The 23795-nt window shown below is 37.5% G+C and overlaps 1 protein-coding gene across 4 annotated transcripts in view; it reads left to right on the forward strand.

Annotated features, from left to right (window-relative positions):
* Positions 1-23795, forward strand: part of myo16 (myosin XVI) — a 236762-nt gene that overhangs the window by 37523 nt on the left and 175444 nt on the right. The window contains exon 1 of one of the 4 annotated variants that reach the window (XM_051904890.1): positions 2579-2908. The exons of the other annotated variants lie outside the window; for them this stretch is intronic. Coding sequence (XP_051760850.1) covers positions 2881-2908 — 28 coding nt within the window. The 5' untranslated portion in view covers positions 2579-2880. Of the gene's footprint in view, positions 1-2578; positions 2909-23795 lie in introns of those variants that run through there. 4 annotated transcript variants of the gene reach the window in all.

Genomic DNA, 23795 nt, shown 5'->3' on the forward strand with positions numbered 1-23795 from the left:
AATACACCCTTTATCATAAATTACGCTGCATTCTAGGGGGTTTTGTTCCTTCATTCTGTCTGTGCTGTTTATTTAAATTGGTTTATGCACAATATATGTTTCAGACAGAAGTCTTGCTGTTTATTAACCGTCACATGAGGTAGATGTCATGCTAGAAGTAGTCTTCTAGTTTTTTTTTTTCCCCGCTTTACCGCAACACATCACTCTCATAAACCAGGGGTAACCAATCCTGCTCCTGGAGGGCCACTGTCCTGCAGAGTTTAGCTCCAACCCCAATTAAACACACCTGAATCAGCTAACTGATCTTCTTACTAAACTTTCAGGCAGGTGTGTTGAGGCAAGTTGGAGCTAAACCAGAGATTGTATATTATAGGGAGATGAGAGGGTCTGTATCTTAATCACGTGCGACACCTCTCAGCCTATCGTTTAATGGTCTCCTTCCCTTGTGTACTGCCTCTGGTCTCCTTTCCTGCGTACTGCCACAGCCGTAGCGTTAGCATTAGCCTTTACGCTTTTTTGGCTAAAGGTTGCAGGCTTGCCTTCCAGTGGCTTTGGCTAAACTCTGCAGGACAGTGGCCCTCAGGAGCAGGTTTGGACGCAGTTTTGAGCAATCTCTGGCCACGAGTTACAACCCATGTAAATATATTTGTACTCTTTCATGCTAGAGTTGTACAAATGAAGGTATTTTCTAACCTCTTCGCACAATCTCACATCTGTGTAGGCCTTCATTGTCGCTGTAGCTTGCATGCGTTCCGGTCTGTTCTATTTAAGTAGTTTTTCTTTGACTACCTTGTGAATCGACACACCCAGGGCTAATTGCTGCAAAAAAATGTGCGACCTGCACATATAAGTAGCCTACGTGTGGTTACAAAAATCCGGCGGTGCACGTACAGTACGCACATACTCTTCTGATGACCAAATTCACATCGCCCACTGTACACTGACCCTCTTGCACTGATTGGTTGATTACCTGAACATGCTCCTCCTGAATTTTGTTAAATCAAACTACTTATTAAGAATGGCTAAGAGCAAACATGTTTGCTGATGGGCTGTCAAATCATTAAATGATACTATTTCCTGACAAAAGTGGTTTATTCAGCGTAGTGAAGCCTCACCTCCATTGACATCCATTAAAAAAACAGCCTCGTCTCCTTCCCGGTGTACTGCAGCGTTAGCAGGCGTTACACTTTTTTCGGCAAAGATTGCAGGTTTGCCTTCAATAGAGGACCTCAGGGATGACGTGTTTTTGTAAGCCAACCCGGAAGTTAGCTGCGAACAGGTTCCCTCGATTGAAAGCCTATGCATTTTTCCTATAGACTTTTGGAAAATAGCAAAAATAAGCTCTGTGTTTAACAAAGGGTTATGACACTTACACGTTTTGTCTGTCAAGATAATCTTTACAAGTTAACACAACATTTATACATTTTGAAGCCATCATAAAGTCATCAGATATAAAAAGCTAACAGTAGGCTATAAACGGACTACAGCACATCAACGTCACCACCACCAAGCTTCCTCAAATTTTACTTAAACAACTTTATTTAAAAACATGCTCGCTGATTATGATCTGCGCTGTGTATGAATATTTATCCACTTTTTCATGAGAAATGCTGTCCAAATGTCCTGTCTGTCATGATGACGTCTAAAGTCCCCGCCAAAGGAAGTAGTCCCTTTTAGCAATTTGTTAGCAGCCGCCGTTTTTAAGACACAATAAAGGTTTAAAAAAAATCACAAGCGGGTTATAACTGGTGTGTTTTATGTCACAGATCAAAACGTGAAAATATTTAAAGGCTTTGTTAACGACAGACCTTATTTCAGGCGATTTAGCAAAAACTCATTCAAAAAACCCATAGACTTGAGGGCGATGGAACCGGAAGTCCTAAATTGCTAACTCGCTTCTGGGCTTTGCCTACAAAAACACGTCATCCCTGAGGTACTCTTGGCAGCGCTAATCACTGTTGCTAACCAGTGACATTATTTTTACATCGAGTCAGTAGTCACATGACATTTACAGCTCAATAAATAAATAATAAAACTGGCTGTAGAACTGAATGCACATGATTTCAAAACTAATACTTCCACAGCCACGCTATTGTCACTGAGATGAAAGGAATTTGTAACAGATTTCTCGATTTTTTTTTTTTTTTTTTTTTCCCCCTCCAGATATTGCTGATTTCTTTGCACTAGCTTAAGATACTTTGTAAGAAAAATATTGTTTGTGTGTGTATTCTGCATTTAAACATTACATAATTTTTTATTTTATAGGGTAACATAAGAGCTGGCCATTGGCCATGCTTTATTTAAATATCTGAACAGTTCTATTTTTCCCGCGTCCTATCTGTCGCTTCCAGCGTACCATGTCAGATAGCCGCACTGCAGTAACTTACCTCAGCCCCTCTCTCCCACAGTCTGAACCCAAAATTCATCCTCCTCCCCTCTCTCCTTCCCCAAACCTCCTACCTCCTCTCATCACTATCTCTTCCATTCCTCACCATTCCGTCTCTTTCCCCCCCTCTCTCTGAAGCGAGAGCGCGCGCGTTTCTGTGTGCGAGGGGTGTGTGCAGCGGTGGGCGGGTTTAAGGACGCATCAATCAGCGGCGCTACAATAGCACGTGTGGCGGTCATGGTCATAGAGCGGCTCGGTTGAGTCGACGCGACTGCAGACTGCTGATTGGAGAGAGAGAGAGCGGTTACCGTCACCTTATCCACCGCTCCTCCTTCACTACAACCACAACTGCCTCTGCAATCCGATCGCCCTTTAATAATGCACGGGGAGGTAAAGCGAATTTCAGTTACCGGGCTCTGAATGATGTATAGCACCGGTTACTACAGCACCGCACCGGAGAGCACGAACCTGTAGCTGTGTGATCTGCGGAGAAAATGTCACACTATCATTTCATCAAATGCTGTGAGTAATGAGCCGCGAGAGAAGCTTCTTTCCTTACATGCATCTGCCAATGATGTCATTTCGTCAATGATGTCATTTGTCAATGATGTCATTTTGTGCCTTTGCTGGAGAGAGTGATTGAGAGGCAGGAGGAATTGTGTGTGTGATGTAGGGTGTGTGTCTGATGCAGGTCAAGGCTGAAGATATTAATAAAAATGCATGGGTGCTTAATGCATGGTATTTAACACACCACATTCATACAGCCATCCAGTTGCAGTGAGACTGGATGATGGGATGTCAGGATGATGGGTTGGCTTTGGTGACATTGTGTGTATGTGTGAAGTTGCAGCAGGATGCGGCAGCAGTGTAAAAGTTGACCGGTGGCTGCTGCTGCTGCTGCAGGTGTGTAGGAACCTCCTGCGGGAGTCTGCCTGCTTTTCAGACAGACAGTGGGTGTCAGTCTGACAGCCTCTGCAGGACCCCTCTCTCCTGTGTATCTTTGTGTTTGTATGTGGTCGTGAACACGCCTGTACACAAGAGTGTCAGGTAGGATAATGGAGAGAGGGCAGGGGAGTGTTTTAGATCGAAACGGATGTAGCAGTGGTGGCTGGGAGGATGGAGATGCTGATGTGGGAGAAGGTGGTAATCAGGAAGCATTTGTGTTGCCAGCTGCAGATGAAAGGCAGTTGTTAAACTCGTCCCTTTGCTACCCCTCTCTTTTCATCTTTATTCAGATAGTCTAATTCTCCTTCATCTCCATTGCTTTTTTCCTCTGTATGTTTTGCTCATTTGAACACCCACCCACACACCCCTCTGTTGCTTTTAGTGAATTATATTATGCTTTTACTCTGTTTAATTAATTTTTTGTTTGTTTTTGGCACCTTCCATGAATAGAGGCACAAAATAGATCTAGAAAAAATGGTTTTTCATAACCTACAGAAAATGTTGTTTGTCAACCTCAGGAGGTCAAACAAATATTTTATAAGCTATTTCCAGCTCATTTTATCTGAAGTTTGCATCCAATATTTAATATACTTGCATGTCTAAGTAACCAGCAGATCTATCCTAAATTGGGCTGTTGATAAACTTATATTTCCCATAAATTAAGTAAGGAATAATTGATGATGAGCCATTGAATTATTAGACAATAATGCACAACCTAGGATGTTACACCTCGGGTGTGCATTATTTTCTAATAATTCAACGGCCTAGAGTCAATTATTCCGCTTATACTACGGTTACCACACCTCAAACACTGTTCAGATGTTGCATTTCAAGACATTTGTCAGGTTTTTGTCTCTAAAACACTCTTGTGTGTGTTTCTTACGCATCTCATCCCAAGCCTCCTTTGCTAATTTCAAAATGTCATTTTAGAGCTAGTAACGGAGGCTCGAGCCTTGATAGCAAACTAATAACTTAATGCAGTTATATGAGAGAGAGAGAGAGAGAGAGAGAGTATGTGAATTAACCTACCTGAGTCTGTGCGTCTCTGAAAAACAGTTTTCGGCAGCAGTATCTCTACTAATAGCGAAACTGTAAGTTTATCTACCTCAAGAACCGCACTGTTATTACCTTGCTAGTGAGAAATGTCATGTAGCTTTTAAGTTGTTAAACTATTTTACTGATTAATTTGTCAGAGTAGCGCTGACAAAATGTTTCTGTGCGAGTGTGTGTCCGTAATGTATGTGTGTGCGTCTGAGTGAGAGAGAGAGAGAAAGAAAGTATGACATTTCAGTATACAATGAATCGTATTTTGTGGCAAAAACCATGACAATAATTTGTCGTTTTTATCCTCTTGTTTACTATATTTATTTGCTTGGTCCGTGTCGTTGTGGGTTTTGGTTCTTTTGTTGTTGTAGGCTGTAGGACTTTTTGAAATAACTGAAATAATTTGGTGAAGTGATATGGAACTGTAATCCGGTCAGAACATGCCTAGAACTACTTTAGCCGTGCGTTTCCCTGAAAATAATTGCACACCTTAGAACGTTCATCAACCAATCAGATTAAAGCATTCAACAGCCCCATAGTATAAAGCTGCTATATATATATGTGTGTGTGTGTATGTGTATAATACATATATATATATATATATATATATATATATATATTTTTTTTTTTTTTTACTTGGGTAACACTGTTGAATGGCTCAGCTTGATGAATTGGCAACACTAAAATTTGTGTACAAATGGGAAATGGAATAAGAATATTTAATTGTCATGTTGTACAAAGGGTCAAAATTATCTTAATTCCTATGTTAATTTTAAGAAATTATTATGATGATGATGATGATGATGATGATGATGATGATTATTATTATGTAATGGAAAGGGAATCGTGTGGTAACCCAGTTTAGCACAAAATACTAAACTAAAAATGAGTTAATACCTGTTAGTAATCGGAGCTTGAGTAGAATATCCTCTCTGAACCCCTCTATAGCAGACAGCAAGCCAAATCTGTTTACCACTTACGCTAAGATTATATGGGCACACAAACTCGTGAAATAGTTTTGAAGTGCCAAAATCCTTGAGCGAAACAGTGCTTCGCTGGTGACACATTTTCTCTGTGTCAGTGTCTGTTATGTGCACACTTTGTGGAAGAACAGGTAAATATGTCAGCAATGTGGATGCACATCACCATGACAAATGCTAGAGTAGCAACATGCAAAATGTGTTCGACTGAAATACTGAGAGGCGGCTCATTGCCGAAGAACTATACTTCAGCTGGTTTATCACCTGTGAACATGACGCCTTGATCAGGATACCAAACTTTTTTTTTTTTTCTTCTTTTTTTTTTCTCGGCTAAATGAAAACTTTAATTTTGGATTTGGTGTTTCAGTAAAAATAATTAAGTATTTATTATTTATACCTCTAATGCTTAAATACAACGAAGTGTACCGTATTCATGGAAAGTGCCTTGTGCTATCACTTACACCTCCCTTTCTTCCCCTCACCTTTACTTTTTTTCCTGTATGTTTGAGCAGAGAGAGACTCAAAGGTGGCCAGTGCCAGAGGCAAACAGTGAGAGAATGCGCAAGGTCGCACACTCAGGTGGAAAGCCAGCAGAACATTGTACATGTATACCTGTAGAGTGTGTTTTGTGTTTATTCGTGTCGCTGGTGTTCTTCTCTTCTCAAGGTTTGAGATGTACTACAGGAGACAAGTGCATGCTTACGGAAGTCTTCCGCGTTCGGGTTTGTCTGATTTCATCAGTCTTGTGAAGGGGAAAAAGAAGTGATTTTTGCAGTCAGTACATTAGGAATGAAACTGTTACCAGTCTGACGATAAACCATGATAAAATTCCAGACGGTTAGTATTACCATTTAATATTTTAATTATTGTGTACATTCTTACAGTGGAAAGGGCTCTAAATCTACTCATACCTGCAAACTCCAAAGTGGTGAAAAAAGTGACGTTAACAAAGTAAATAGTAGTAGGGGGTTCTGGGGGCATATTTTCGTGATTTTAACATATAAACTAAGCATTCTGGTGCAATCCCACAAGAAAATAAATGGAAAAAAAACAACATTTGCTTCAAGTAAAAAAAAACAACAAAAAAACATTATTGACACTAGGGCTGGGCATTGACACAAATTTCACAATTGGATTCGATTTTGATTCAGAAGCTTGCGATTTGATTTCAATTTGATTACCTTCAATTCAATAATGATTAATTTGGGGCCTATCAGGTACAGTACATGGAAAATTTCCTCAAAGAAAAAAATATCTCTCAACTATTGCTGTAAACTATACAGGGAACCACAGCTGGTACATCATTATAATATTAAAGGTTAAAATTAATTGATTTGTAAGCTACTTGCATATAAATTACACAAAGACGTTTTTATAATAACGTTATAATACATTTTTAATGACATAATTATGTTTCTACTTGTTTTTAATATCAGTTTTTAACAATCGATTAACGTTACATGTGACATGATACGGATTTCAGAAAGTTGTACTGGATCTTTCAACATACCTTCAGTATTCATTCATCCTACATCCATTCATGTTTATTTCGTGTAGTAAAGCGGAAGAGATGATCGGTTTACGTGCGCTTCGCCTCTGTTTGAACTGAAGCGTTAAAGCGATGTGTCAGTCACACCACAGAGCGCCAAAAAAGATCATAACAGCTCGAGAGACGTTTATGGTTTCACTCCAGTCTATGGGAAAGTAGCCCATTTTTGATTTATTGTGCCTGCAAACTCACCCTGACACCCCCCACCCCCGAAAAAAAAAAAAAAACCTCTTCGGATCTACACGATTCACATAAATGACATATTTTGATTCAAAACGGCGAATTTCGCCGAAAAGTGACTAGTTTGCAGGTATGTCTACTGTTCTGTCACCTACTGGCAGAGAGTGGATTTACAATTTTTATTCATCCCGTCTTACTTTTTTTTCTTCAGATCAATCGGACCAATTTTTTTATGCACTGTTGTAAATTTTAACTGATAGATGAAAAATGAGCTAATGTGATTTCGAAAAAGTCTCAATAATTCTGATAAGGTAACTAGAAATTTCATAAAGCAGATAAAATATCTATAATCATTTAGACTCATCCCTTTTCTTAAAAATGGTTTAAAGGCTGAAATGTTCATTTTATAAAACTTTTTTTGTCAACTATCTTTGAACATGTAGTAGGCCTACCCATCCAACATTTTTTGTTAATTTAAAATCTGGCCGTAATTGTTAATGTTTTATTATTGATGTTATGTTAATGCTAAGAGAAAATGTGCATAGTGCTGCTATGTGCATCCTCTGTGTGTTCATGAATTTGAGTATGTTTATGTTTGAAAGACAAACAGAGAGTGCACTCATTTATGCTTTCTTATTCCCATGCCTCTTATATTAACAGAAGCTCATAAAATATTCCAGTGTAAATCAATACTTGACAGCCTACAAGCAGAGACAGAAGCTACCCAGAATAAGGAGGAAACCTCACACATCTCCCTCTCTATGCCACCATTCTTGTCATTTACTCCTCTCCATGACTCGTTCAATCACGAGTGACATATTTTGGTATCAGTCAGAGGTGTCACCAACTCAGCCAGCACCCATGACACACTGCTTATGTGAGAATATCAGTACTGTACAAAATAGGCTACATTTGACAATATTAGTAAATAGGTTTATGCCACAAGTTTTATGTGTGTACTTTATAAAATCAACATTGTCAAAAATGAGTTGGGGGCAGTTCACACTAAACATGTTTTTGCACTCCATTGCACTGCTTTTTTCATTGATTTTTCATGTAAACATGCACTAGACGTAACCGATGTGTAACCAATGTGTAAGTGTTGTGCTTGTCTTTTTTAGCATCTCACACATGACACTGCATTCTCAAGTGAAAAGTTAAATGTTTTAAACATGTCTAGACCTTGCACTCTGCATCTCTTAAAAAAAAAGGCAAATAAATAACCCATTCCATGTGAAAGGCCTGAATTTGACAAGGGCCAAATAGTGATGACAGAGCATCTCTAAAGGCAGGAACACACCAAGCCGATGGTCGGTCACAGACTGGTCAGTGTATCAATGATGACCCCTGTCCACCGCCAAAAGTGCCTACAATGGGCATGTGAGTGCCAGAACTGGATCACTGAGCAGTTGAAGAAGGTTGCCTGATCTGATGAATCATGTTTTCTTTTAGATTATGTGGATGGCTGGGTATGTATATGTCATTTACCTAGAGAAGAGATTGCAGCAGGATGCAGTGTGTGAAGAAGCAGTCCTGTGGAGTCACTGTTATGCTCTGGGCAATGTTCTTCTGAGAAACTTTATAACTTTGTTACTTTGACACATACCACCTACCTAAAGTTTGTTGCAGACCATGTACACCCCTTAATGACAATAGTGTTCTCTTTCAGCAGGATAATGCACCCTGCCACACTGCAAAATTTATTCAGGAATCATTCAAGAAACATGACAGAGTTAAAGGTGTTGCCTTGACCTCCAAATTCCCCAGATCTCAATCTGATCTGCATCTATGGGCAACTTCGGTCCTGGAGGGCCACTGTCCTGCAGGGTTTAGCTCCAACCATGATAAAACTCACCTGCCTCAAAGAGTATAGAACCCAAGAAGCGAAACTCTTTCTTTTTGGGTAACAGCCACGAGGAGGTGCTTCGGTAGCGCGGCAGCCATTTTGGGGTGAAAATGCCAACTGGACAATAGAATTTAGGAAATAAAAAAGGGGATTAAAACGTATACCTATAGGCAGACCTAGTGGAGTAATATAGCAATTACTCCACTAGGTCTGAAATACGTTTAATCCGCTGGATCATGCTACAGACATAATGATCTTATAGAACATGATTCATTGCTGTGTCTGTTATCCCATAAATCCCACTTTTGGACACAGTGTTTTTTGTTTACATAGTCTTGCTTTAACGGACATTAATATAAAACAACACTGCAAAAACAGTTTCTGTCAAGCTGTTATATTATGTTATATTGTCCAACATTCCCAATTTTTCTGATGCATGTCCTTAATTTAATTTCATATGTTGGTATTAATTCAGTGTTTATAATGCTAATACTTGAACTTCAAAGAATTTTAACCTAAACTGACTGGGTTTCTAGAGAGCAAGGGTTTTGTGAAAAAAGTGGAAGACTTAAACACAAAGTCTGTAAAATAAACTGTTAAAAGGATTTGATGATAGTATTTTAGCGATAGTATTTTATTCTGTGTTGTCATCATTCAGGTTGGATTTTAGCTGTAATGTACGGGTTTTTTTTTTTTTTTTTTTTAAACAAAGCAGCTGATATTGCCATAGAAACTAGTGTACTGCCGAGTCGCTTTCACCCCAAAATGGCGGAAACGCTGGGCTGCTACTGGGTGCCGGTGTTGCAATGGAATGTTCTATTGAGTTTCACTTCTTGTCAGTGTATATTCTTTGCCTGCCTGTAGCTTTCTAGTAATCCTAAGACGTTGAATAGCTTGTTCAGGTGTGTTTGATTAGGGTTGGAGCTAAATTCTGCAGGACAGTGGCCCTCCAGGACCGAAGTTACCCATGCCTGTTCTATGGGATGTGCTGGACCAACAAATCCAATCCACAAATCCAATCCACCTCGCAACTTGCAGGACTTAAAGGATCTGCTGCTAATGTCTTGGTGCCAGATTCTACAGGACGTGCTTAGAGGTCTTTCGGAATCCATACTTTGACACAGAAATGTTTTGGCAGCGAAAGAGGGACGTATATATATTTGTGTCACGTGTTTACCTTAACTTAAAACATGCCTCATATCCAAAATCTCTGTTTACATTTAATCTCCCACCCAAACTGAATATTCCATTGATCTTTGCATTTTAAATGTTCTTGTGTCATTTCTTTTCCAAGAAATTTGTGATTAATTTGACAAAAACAGCAAGAGCAACGTTTTTGTGTGAGCACTTACAGTCATGTCTGCTTCATTATAGATACAAAATATCTTTCAGCAGAGGGCTACGTCTGTAACAAATTTCAGTGCGTGGGTGTGTGTGGGTTGTGGCTGTGTTTGACTTAATGCAGTCCTCTATAAAACCGTGATGGACTCTCTCAGTGTAGGCCATAAAGAAGCCAGTAAGAAGCAGACCGCAGTAAATGAGGTCAAGAAGAAGCAGAGCTGGAAATGTTGGTGATTGAATGGTTGAATAAAAAACGGGTGGATAGGACTGTAAAATGGTTGTAAAAAGGAAAAGTAAGACGGCTGATGGCTTTGTTAGACAGAGAGAGTTAAAAAGAAAGACCGCAATGGAGGACAGCTGAAGAAAGAGATGAAACTGAGACTGGATTGAGGGAAATATTGGAGTTCATTCCTGGTTCATTAGTTTCATGCTGGGACCGGCAGTACAGCAGCATCCCATTTGTGCCTTTTGGCTTATGCTGCTGTTCTACTAATGTTCTACCAAAGCTGATTTCTGTTCCTCACCACTGGAAATGTATTAGAACTAATTCTATAGGTACACAGTCAATAATTTTGTTTTGCTTTGCACCACTTTTGTAACTGTATGCTATACTATTTTATATATATTTTTTTTACATTGAAGGTGTAGTTCACCAACAGATGAAACCTAGCTTTACTCTCTTCTGAGAAACACAAAAGGGGATATTTTGCAGAATGTCCTGGCTACCCTTTTTCCATATAATGTAACTGAAAGTGAACGGGGGCTGTCAAACAGACACACACACACACACACACACACACACACACACACACACACACAGAAAAAAGGCAAATAAATATAATGAAAACTGTACATATGACATATGTATGTAACTTTCCAAGTCTTATGAAGCCAAATGATAGCTTTGCAGGGCTTACCAGTAAGGATTTTTGACCCGGGTTTGGCCATTAGTTCAGATTTCTACTTGCCAACATTTTCACTGACCCAATTCAAAAATATGTAAATGTAACATTATTATTATTAATATTTAAAGCTTACATTTTTTTCAAGTTGAAATTTGTTTAAAATATATACATTTTAAATTAATTTATATGAATTGTATTATTAATTACTTCACATTTTACATAGATTTTTTTCACATGTACTTGACATGATTTATTTTTTTATTTTTTTTAAAACCTTTAAATTGTACTGTAAATTGCAATACATCCATAAACGCATTAGTTAGAAAATGATGGCACACATGGCAAAACATTGATTTGTTTATATATGGGTCAGTGACGTGACGGGTAATTTCTTTTTGTCCAAAGGCCTTAATAATAATAATAAAAAACAAAGATATGACATCCAAAGTATATAAGGTAGTACAACTAGATCACTTAGAAAAGGTTTTAATTATATTTTGCTACATATAAAGGTATTTTAAAGATTTTGAAGTGTCAAAAGGTCATTCGGTTTAACCGTCCAAAGGCCAATATACAGCCATTTAATTTGTGATTAAAATATCTTAAAATGTAATAAATGTATATATATATATTTTTATTCTGGCTTGATTTTATAACATCATATATCAACATAGTGCAAAATGGTATTAATTATGTGATAGAATGTCTGGAAAAATGCATTTCATTGATGTCATTCGGAGTAACCAATATAAAGGGAACATTTTGGATCAAGTCACGCGGTCAATATCTTGTGACAGGATGTGACATCATTCAGACACCTGCAAAATAACTAACTCTCTTAACTATTTGAAAAATTCATGTTTTCACTTGCTCATACGCATATCCTGAAACATCAGGACATTCAGTACAACTGCTATAAAACATGGAAAATTTTGTAATATTTTAAAAACTTGTACTAAATATAAAATGTTTGATTGTCCTTTTGCTAGCTAGCTAGCAAGCTAACTAACTAGCTAGCTAGCTAGATATCAGCCTGTTAGCGTTGTTTGAAAATAATGTCATTCGGTATAACCAAAAGTGTCATTCGGTAAAACCGAAATGTTGGACTTTTTTGGTGACAAATTTTGTCCATCTTGTAAAAAATGATTATAGTGTTAAATGATTATAAAAACCCACATAATCTCATTGTTAACACTTAATAAAACTTCAAAATTAATTATATATCCATTTATGTTTTTATTTATTTATTTTTTTTACACTTTTTAAAAACCTTATTTGTCAATGACCCATTTATCAGTCTTTCTAATTCTACCAAAACTATCTTAATTCATTTTTGCAATTTCATCAACTTAATTTATTTAGCCAGCTAATTTTACCTACAAGCGACAGCTAAACATGCAAACATAATAGACATTTAAAAAATTGCCATCTTTGGGTGAAATTGTAAAATCAGACACCTTTTTCAATGTACTCAATAAACATGCAACAACATGTTGTGCTTCTATCAGGGCCACCCGCAATCGATTCCTAATGCCTTCTATGCCTTGACCTACATTAAAATTTTTGCTTTTTACCAGTTGTTCAATCCAGACGTTGCAATTTATTTCTCAATTTTTGGTATCCTACTTTACAAGAGAACCATTGGCTTCTAATCTCCCTTCATAATTTCTCTAAATGGAACTGCAAGCCATTACCATTGCCAGGCAGAATGTAGTAGGTCAGTATTCCTCTGCGCGCCTTTAATCCACATGATCTTCACTCTTGGCTGAGTTTGGATCATGCTCGTTTGATTCCGTGACTAAGAAATGGGAGTCTCTCAGAAATATAGAGCTCCAAGCCTGTGCCATACAGTCCTGTGATTATACTGTATGTGCTACTGTCCCACATATCTGTGGCTCACTGATAGCAGGCTGATGGGGAGATGAAAGCTCACAGCTAATTCCCTTTGTTAATGGAATTGCGTTCATGCTTCCTCTGTGTGTGTGTCGGGGGGTGTTTTCTGGGAATGTTTCACTGACTTCAGCTTATGGTTGAGTCTTGTGGATTGTGTTCAAGGCTTTAAACGAGGAAAATGTCTTCCACATCCATGTTGAATGGTGTTGTGGGAATCTCAACTGCTCTTAGTCTGTCTGACATTGCTGTGCGTTTGAAGGGCATATGTGGCACTGCATTCAAATCTGAAGGCTTAGGAAGTGCAGCAATTACAGAACTTGCTTGAGGAGCCGTCGGCTTGAACGTGTTAAGGTGTGTATTTATGTTTAGGTTAGAAGATGAAGGTGGAAAAAAGGGTTTTCACAATCCTCTTGATGCTTCATATTGAGAATTACTATGGAATAGAGCTGTAAGCCTCCCTGTGGTGTTGGGGATAACCAAATAAATGCATATTTATGATAGTTTTCATATGTTAGGTGAGAGACCAGTAGTGTGAAGACGTTATCTGGTTCCTCTGGGTTTGTGTCATAGCTCTTCTTTCTACAGTAGCGTTCCTGGGGAGAGACAAAAGACGTGAAGCTATGGAACTGATTTTAGGGTAATTGGATTCTTTTACGACCAAAGGCTTATTTAACTGCGGTGCCGGAGCTTATTTTAAAATGTCTTTAATCTTCACAGTCTTATCAGAGTAGAGACTGAGTCAGCAGAGGATGTCTAGCTGCTGCTTTCCTCTATGAAGTTGGTATCAGAATGGAGAAAGGAACAAGAATGGAAGGATGAATAATTCTGCTTCTGCATCCTATTCTGTTGCAGATCTTGAGGAGAGATGGTGAAATGGGAAATAAAGTAGAAGATAAAACACACACACACACACACACAAAAAAAGTTCTTCTGGCAAAGTCACCAGGAACTGATGGCATTGTTTAATGTAGAAATTAATATATTTTTTCCATATAGAGTGCTTTACACTAATGAAAAGTAAATAAATGTGTAGTGTTATGAAAGCTTTCTATTTAAAAAATGCTGTTCATTTGATCTTTCTATTTATCAAAGAATTCTTATTATTTTTTTATTTTTTTGGTGTGTTTGACCAGATATTGAAAGGCGGGCAGCCAAAAAGTGTCCATTTGAATCTCAAATATACGAGTTTTATTGTTTGGTGTTAGTTTTTGTGACTTTATTATATATTAATTGAAAATATGATTAGGTGTGCAATATAGGATATATTTAACCATTAAACAGTAATATATCATTCAGAATCCTTCTAGACCTTGGCACATTCTTGTTTGCCCTTAAGTCAGTTGTGTTTTGGGATCAACAGTTCATGTTTTTCTTTTACATTCTGTTTTTGTCTTTGTCCTGAGGCTGTATTTAAACTTAAAACTGCTTTTCTCAAGTTCATGCATTCCATATGCCACTTTGTTTATCATCTAACCCGTCCCCTCGCATGTGCCCCACAGTGTAATACACAGTAAACCAGACTATATGCAAATCGCCTCAATGAATGATGGCATATGTGTTCTTCAGTGTCCGTTTGTAACAGGTGTAATGCTGTAAGCAGATAGTTATCTCTCCCGGAGCAGATTGAAAGCATCAGTCATGCTCTCTCTCCTCTGCTGGTGTCTGATTATCATCACTGCTCAGAGTACAGCTCCTCTCAACACAGAGAATGACACAATGTTCTTCTCAAAAACAAACAAACAAACAATTTTTTTTTTTTCAGTTTCCAGTAAAATTTCTAAAGCTTGATGAAACAAGATTAATTTATTTTAACAGTATTTGTACTAAAACATAGACAGATATATGATTAAATACGTTTTTACTTTTGCCTTATCCAGTTCTTAATAACCAGCTCAGCTAGCCATCACTGACTAATTTCAGAGGGTTGTTTTTTCCTCAAGATCTTCTCACATCTAAAAAATATATAAGCAATATCACATGAGTAGCCGTGCGATATTGCTCTGTATCAGCATGGCCGAGTGCCGTGGATAATCAGAGCCGTGCTGATATAGAGCGATATTGCACAGCTACGAGTGTGATATTGCATTTATACAACAGTTCGACGGCACAAGTGTGTAAACAAATAAGAAACAACAACGGATTGTCTTTAAAAACCCTCTTTTGTGAGGAACTACTTCCTTTCGCCACAGATTCAAATCTTAAGTTGACAGTTTAACAGTTGAGCACAAGCCTCCGTAACTTATTCTAAAACGTCACTTTAGAACTAGTAATGAAGGAACATTGAGTCGCTTCATTGAAACTCATTGTAATATGTAGAGTATTATGAGAGATCGCCTGAGCGAGTGCATTACCTGCATCTAGCTGATATTCTTCAGGTCAGTCTTATATTCATAATCACAAAATCAGTTTAAATGTCCACTGAGGTAAGCAATATCTTTCTTTGCCCTTTTAACATTTAAGAGGATTTCCCATGACAGCGCTAGTCAATGCATTTGTCAGTTGCTTCTCGTAAGATGTTGTTTAAAGTAAAAACAATGTCCTTGTTTCCTTTTTTTCAGTCCATTTCAATATAAAAGTCTTTGCGACTGACTCACTCACTCATAAAGACAGTCTTTGCTGCCATCTAATGGCGTATTAATGTATCTTTCACTGAAGTCGAAATCACTAACAGACTCTTTCTCAATACCAAAAAATGTCATGTTATGTAAAATATTATTTATTGCACAGTAATATTTAAATTAACAACAATAGCCATTATAACAGTATAAGAAGTAAAATGGGAAATAAACAAGCAAACAAATGTACAAAAGCAGCGCTTTAGTTAGTACAGGATTTAATTTCAAAGTAAATATAAAGTTATGAAACTTAATATAGCCCTTAAGCCAAATATATTAGCCCCGGAACAATTAATAAATTAATAAGACCAAAGATTGTCAAAGATACCCAAAATGAATTATACCTCATGTTTAAACACTATCTAAGTGCCAGCGGCAAATTCCTGAAGAACTGACTGAGATGAAGATGTTCTCTGCGGGTACGCAAGCACTGAATGGTCACTGACGGCCTGGAGCTCACATCTCCGAAAACATCTAAACAAATTTTCAAATAGGCGCTATATGTTTACATATAAATTGCATATCTGAGGTCTAAACAACTACATTCTTGCCTAAAAACTTAAAACTACATTCTGTTACAAAATAACAGTAGTATCTATAAAAATATGGTGGGTTTGCTCGTCTGCCATGACACTCACTGTGAGAATGCTGACAGCAGAGTGATTCAAACGGTGAAACGGTTCCTGTGGTGATACTGGTAGAATATCGCATGGCTGGAAAGACCTCTCAGCCAATCAGATTTGAGAACCAGAACGAACTGTTGTATAAATTTGATTATATTCTGAAGATATTATATATTTGACTTAAAAAGTGCCCCTAATATGCTTTTACAGTTTCCTAATTTTGTTTTGGAGGTCTTCTACAATAGAATTACATGCATAAACACTAATTTTCTCATAATATACATTGCACATATCACCTCATTTCTCAGAGAGTCTGAAAACGGTTCGTTCGAAGATTCAGTCTCTCTAAACCCCTCTTTTCCATGAGCCTACTCTGCTCTGATTGGTCAGACGGAACAGTCTGTTGTGATTAGTGTAACGCTCATTACCATATTTGAATTTCAGCTCTGAAGGCTTCATCAGCACTTGTATACACAGTGATACGATAGTAACAACGGCAGCGTTTTTTTTCTTTCTTTTTTATTTTCCAGCATGAGTCCTCATACTTTTCAACTGCATGCAAAGTGGATTCGCAGAAAACAGTGTCTTCTCAATATGTCAACAACATGAATCAAACATTTCCTGGCCTCAGCTACAATCACGGTGTTTGTGGGCAGGTTGAAGTAAACGTTGTTCACAGGCAGTAAATGAAGACCATAGGCTGGCATTATGCAAATTTGTTACATTGTTATTGGGTATGTAATGAAGTGAGACTGGAATTGGTGACGACTTGTTTTGGCAGTTCACAATCGATTCTTTATTTTAGAAGACGAATTTGTATGTGAAATCTGCATAGGAGCGTTTTCACGATCCAATTATGATTCATCAATAACTTTCATTCTGAAATATATTCTAAATTTACAAAAAAATGTAGGAACAACTGAAACCACTCATACGCACAAATCATACTCTTGGTGGACTTGTTAGGATGAAATTTTAAACATAGATATAGATCTTAGGCGAGAATGTGTCTTTAGAGAGCGTCATGTTTGCTGAAAGTGACGAAAGGAAAGGGTTGTGTGGAAAGCCCTTATATAGACATGGTTTGGTTGTGTTTTATGTAAATTACTTACCTCGGGCACAAGGTCACTCATTTAGAATACTCCGAATTCATCAACATTAGAATAAGGTTAAGAACAAATTAATCTGCATATGCACGTGTTGTGAATTTGGCAGGAAGTTTTCGTGTGTATAAACGTGTGTCAAATGTGTGTATAAATACAAATAGCGTACAAAATTATTAGTGAATGAGACCCAATAACTTTATTTGAAGGCACTTTGACCTTTAAAACTTTGCAGACCTTTTACATTCACAATTGCTTTATTAAACTGCATGAAAGGTAATATTTGAAAAAGCATAATGGGGCACTTTAATAGAAAAGTTTTGCTCTAGTTGTCTGTCGTCTTGTGCTTTTGGGTTTCTGTAAAAGATTACTGTCAGTGTCTTTGAAGTTTAAGTAATGTTAATGCATTTTCTTCACCACTTGACCTGGAGATCCAATAAAGTTCAGCAGCAGTGTTCCATTTTTATGGTTTAGAAGTCGAATTAGATTACTGAATCACTACTTTTACTCACAGCTATAAAAGGTCCCCATAGTCTTTTACCTCAAATTGCCTTTTTAAATGTTATATGCCTTACCTCTTATGTCCTTAGAGACAAGGACTGTGAGGGTAGAGGAGCTGATCTGTGGTTTAGATGAACAGAATGGACAGGTTGTGGAATGGGCATGTTTTCTTATATAAATATAATTTCCTTTTGTTAGCGTCACCTTCCATGTCCAGCCTGTCTTTAGAATAGGATAGGAAAGATTTCTGGCTTCTATGGCAGTGTTTCCCAATTTTACAAAATGATTACATCTTTAATTATACCTTTGACCCTTCCCTTAACCCACTCTTAAACCTACCCTACACCACCAAACCTGTCTCTAAACTTATCTGTATCCCACCTCAATAGCAGCAAAAGTGTTTTGCAATGCAACATGATAGTGTTGTCAAAAGTACCGACCGCGATACTAAGTCGGTACTGAAATTTTAAAAAATGCGACTCTTTTTGAGCGCTGTTGAGAGGATTCGTAAACACCTCTGATTGGCCATTATGTTCACGCGCTCATCAGATATATCTGTGATTGGCTACAATGATCAACGCTTCAAAAACATGTTGTAAATAGACATCAGTGACGCTCCGAGAGCTTACACAGATACACATGGGAGCGTTTGAAAACACGCTCCCACTCCCGCTTTCAAAACGATTTCATATTCAAACACTTCCGTGTGCTTTCAAATGATACTGTGTGTTGATCATTGTAGCCAATCACAGACATATCTGATGAGCGTGTGAACACAATGGCCAATCAGAGGTGTTTACGAATCCACTCAACAGCGCTCAAAGCATCACATTTTTAAAATTTCAGTACCGACTTGGTATTGCAGTTGGTACTTTTGACAACACTACAACATGAACACAGTAAGTACACTGTACAGTTCAGGGGCGTAGCCATCATTTCAGAAGTGAGGGGGACAGAAATGCTGGATGTAATACCAGTTTTTATCTGACCTTTTTCTAATTCACAGGTGTCAAACACAAGGCCGGCGGGGCTAATACAGCCCACAAAGGTGACCAAGCCGGCCCGGGGGATGATTTGAACAATAAATCCGAATGGTTATTAGTTTTATTTTGGCCAATAACTATTCTGGACTTGCAAACAAACTGCTTTGAAATTATTTCCCAAACTGTCGTTTGTGTGGAAATATTACGAAGTCTTTAAACAGGATGTTAACACAGCCACATACTGAATACAGACACAAAGAGAAGAACACAGACGCGCCAGCAGAGCAAATACTGTACCAGGCCAAGCTTACTGTTTGTGAAATATAGGAAGAAAAATATAAATATTGAATTGGGTTTTATATAAATGTAACTTCGAAGGGAACTGTTTTCAGAAAAGTTTCGATCTCCGTATAAGTAGCCTATTTTATATTGCTTTGTGTACAGTGGTAACCAAGGAAACGCTATATCGCTGCTGTTCCACAAGTGCCACCTACTGACAGAAAGTGATTTTGCATTTTCATTCAGTCTGCCTGCTATTTTTGTTTTGTGCAGGTGGCTTATGTAGCATAATTTCACAAAGCTATAAAGTCAGACCATGTTTTTTTTTCTGTAAATCTTGAAATTATACAATCTAATTTAAATCAAAAACAACTGCTCATGCTCAAAATGCAGTGGTGCCTACATACCAAATGCCTACACATATTTTTTTTTGTTTAAGGCCAGTTTGGCCTGTTATAGAACAAATAACCAAAAAAATAAATAAATAAATTAAATAAAAAATTGGCAACCAGTATCAAATTTGCTCCAAAAAAATTGGAATTGACCAAAAAAAAAATCAATAATAAAAAATATTAAATAAAACATTATTTTAAAAATCTAATAACGTCTTTTCACAGTAAAAACAAATGCAGTTTTCAAAGAGCAGTGTTGTGTTTTTTTTTTTTTTTTTTTTTTCTTGCAAATTAATGTGTAGCTTGTATGGTTAATATTAATGTAACTGGTAATGGGTTTAAAAAAAAAAAAATAATAATTTCGCCCTGCACATGGTTACATTTTTTTTTTTTTTTTTTTTTTTTTTTTTTTTTTTTTTTTTTTCCCCATCCAGCCCTCAACCTAAGATGAGTTTGACACCCCTGGTCTAATTGATAGATTTCATTTTTTTTTTCTTTTCTTATCTCTTGCTTTTAATAAGAAATTAAATACACTGCTGAAAAATAACCAATATCTAATATTTTCCCCTATATTTTTGACAATTTTATGATTAGTTTATTAAGTGCATTAAGTCCACATGGATTTTATACAATGCAAAAAAAAAAAAAAAAAAAAAAATGATCCTCAGAAATAAATCATTCTAATATGCTGATTTGCTGCATATTCAAACATTTCTGATTATTATAAATGTTGAAAAAAGATGTGTTGCTTCATATTTTTGTGGAAACCATGATACCATTCAAACATTTGTGGTAAGATTAAAAAGAGAGAGAGATATTAATACTTTTATTAAATGCAAATAAATGCTGTTCATTGAACTTTCTATTCATCAAAGAATCCAGAAAAAAAAAAAAAAAAAAAGTATCTCCACATTTCTGAAGGATCATGTGACACTGAAGACTGGAGTAATGATGCTGAAAATTCAGCTTTGCATCAACAGGGAATAAATTACATTTTAAAGTATATTCACACAGAAAACAGCTATTTTAATTTGTAATAATATTTACAAAAATTGCATTTATTTATTAAATAAATGCAGCCTAGGTGAGCATTAGAGACTTTTTTCAAAAACATTAAAATGGTTGTCAATTAGCATTGCAATATTCATATACTTTATTGTCAATAAATACTTGAGATGGCTTGAAAAACACACATAAACCATATCTTCGCAATCGTGTGTTTGTCTTTGTTTCATCAGTCAACACGTTTCAGCATTTTATTCAGCTGCTGCAGCTACAGTGAATAGCTGAATTACTTCTACGAAACTGTTTTGGACATTCTGTGAGAGAGCGCCCTCCGGCTTCCAGTATGAATGAAACTTATATTACATAAGAGTGAGCGCTCAATAGATCACCTCAATTTAGTTAAGAATAAAACGACAGGTCATGCAAAAAGTGCGGGGGACGAATTTACGGTTTATTAAAAGTGCGGGGGACACGTCTCCCCCGTCCCCCGTGTATTCTACACCCATGGTACAGTTACAAAGGAACGGACTATATTCTTCTTTCTTTATGCTGTTCATAGAATAGAATAGAATAGAATAGAATAGAATAGAACAGATCTTTTCTGTCATGATGGGTTCATTTGAACAGAATAGAACTGATGCTTCTGTCTTCATCAGATGCTGTTTCGTTTATAGAATAGTATGATTAATGTCCTTGTGACCCTGGGAAAGGGGCAGTATTGTCAATGGGGTTTTTGGCTTTCAGTTTAAAATGCGTGTGAGAACTCTATGAGACTGTGTGTGTGTGTGTTAATGGAAGATAGAGGGCATAAAGAGCTCCCTCTTTAATTTGTCTACAAAGGCAGACTTTCAAACTTTTATTTCCCTGGCTGAAGGGCTTCTGGTGACCTGAATTATCTGAGTAATTACAGATTTGCACAACAGCGTGTCTGATAGGCTAACCGAGAAGCCGTCCTTCTTGCTTTCGTTCCTAAAACACAGCCTTGAGGAAGGGGATTGATGTACTCATGATTGCTGTGATAGAAGTGGCTGCATCAGCAAGGTCAAATAAACTCCTTATAATTCAGCTCAACTTTTAGCTCTCATTTGAACACTCACTCACTCAGCCTCTCTTCTAATGTGAGCTCATCTGTGGATATTTCTTATTCATCTCTCTCTGGGTTAGATGGGTGGTGAATGACTTCATAATGCATGATGTGTGCGGCTGGCGCCGGCTCAGCTGCAGGCTAAGGATGAAACGCGTGAGAGAATGAGCAGCTCTGATTGCAGCAAATGAACCTTGAGGAGAAGGGCAGCCAATCTGACTCAAACGTTTCAAACATTCAATTATTTATCAGCATAAAAATTTCCTTTTAAATGTAAAAGATGATACGTCCACATGTGGTTGTGAGTGAAATGGGAATGTCCAGCACATCTTAAAGTAAATGAATCATGTGCTGCGGCAAATATGCCTACTTCCATACTATATAGTAGGCGAAAAACAGTATGTGAGCCGAGTAGTATGTCCAAATTCATAGTATTCATAAAACAGTAGGCGAAAAGTTCCCAGATGACCTACAGTATCACTTCCGGTGAGATTCTGAAGTGTGCTTTCGACTTTACTATCCCATGAGGCCACGAGAGAGGATTTGTGAATGAAAGTGAAGCAATGCAATTGACGCCGTAGGTCACATGACAATGACCCTCATGTCATTCCACATGTCATTCCAAGACCTTCGTTCATCTTCTGAACACAAATTAAGATATTTTTGATGAAATCCGAGAGGTTTCTGATCCCCCATAGAGAGCAACGTAATTACCGCTTTCAAGGCCCAGAAAGGTAGTAAAGACATTGTAAAAATAGTCCATGTGACTACAGTGGTTCAACCTTAATGTTATGAAGCGATGAGAATACTTTTTGTGCGCAAAAAATAAATAAATAAATAACGACTTTATTCACCAATCTCTTCTCTTCCACTGTCCGTCTCCTACACTGTTTATGTTGTAGAAACAGTGCAGAGCTTCCAGATTCTGTGTCAAAACGCCGACTCATTATTGGCCAGCTTGGGCGTCAGCATCACACGCATGTTTTGTGCTGCTCACGTGTACAGCATCGGCCAATACTGAGTGGGTGTTCTGACGTAGAACCTGGAAGACATTTCTGTCTAATAATTTAAGCAAAACAAAGACCGTAAATAAACTAATGAAGACGGAGAATGGGATCTGTCAAAATAAAAGTCCAGAGGCTGTCAAAATAAAAATCCTGCTTTTGACACAGCAAAATGGAAAATCTTATCCATCAATGGCGATAATTAAAAAAAAAAAAAAATGCAAATATTAGTTATATGTTGGCCTTGGCTATATATTGGGCGATCATTACTATAAATGAGGTCATTGTTATTTAGATGATTATAATAATTTGCTAGCTCTGCTTACTTTTTCAACCTTATCTCTTATACTATTCAAAAATGGATAGATGGAGCACAACTAAATGGCACAGAACATAGGGGTCTTAACACATTTTTAACAGTTTACAGTTTACTATTTTCAGTTTGACATGGCATCTAAAGGCCGGAACACACCAAGCCGACGGTTGGCCGTCGGGCAGTTTTTGTTCGTCGGCCGACTAAGTTTTCTCAGTGTGTTCTGCACCGTCGGCTGAAGTTGGTCCTTGTCGGCTTTTTTTTCGGTCGATTCGAAATGTTGAATCGGCGTCGGCGCTCGTCGGTCTGTCGGGCCATCTGATCATTCTGATTGGCTGTTTAGCTACTACCACCTGCTGGTACGGAAAGGCATTTCATCTTGTGCAGGCGCAGAACGGACGTCGGCGTCGGCTTGGTGTGTTCCGGCCTTAACATGTACATATCTTAACATATCTGATGGATTCATGTCTACTTGTGGATTTAGACGACAGGTTTAGACACTTTCTGTATACTGAGGATTCGCTGATGGTTTGGTTTGCTAAGTGGTTGCATTTGTGCAATGCGTTTGCTGGGTATAATGTTCTGTGTTAATAAGGGGTGAAGTTTAATAGTCCCACAGTGTTTGTTATTTCATATTTCCATAATTTATTTAATTATTTAATTGCATTCTCTTGGAGGTTCATGGCAGAAATTGTTTAATGAATGCCCTACAATAACCTACAGTATATGTCTCTCACAGTGGGTGCAATTTTTTCCTTTATTTACAGCCCCCTGCAGATCCCAGAGTGTTCGGCAGTTCTTTATAGTATGTGTACAGGGATGGC

The sequence above is a fragment of the Ctenopharyngodon idella genome, chromosome 9, assembly GCF_019924925.1.
Source record: "Ctenopharyngodon idella isolate HZGC_01 chromosome 9, HZGC01, whole genome shotgun sequence".
Lineage (NCBI taxonomy): Eukaryota > Metazoa > Chordata > Actinopteri > Cypriniformes > Xenocyprididae > Ctenopharyngodon > Ctenopharyngodon idella.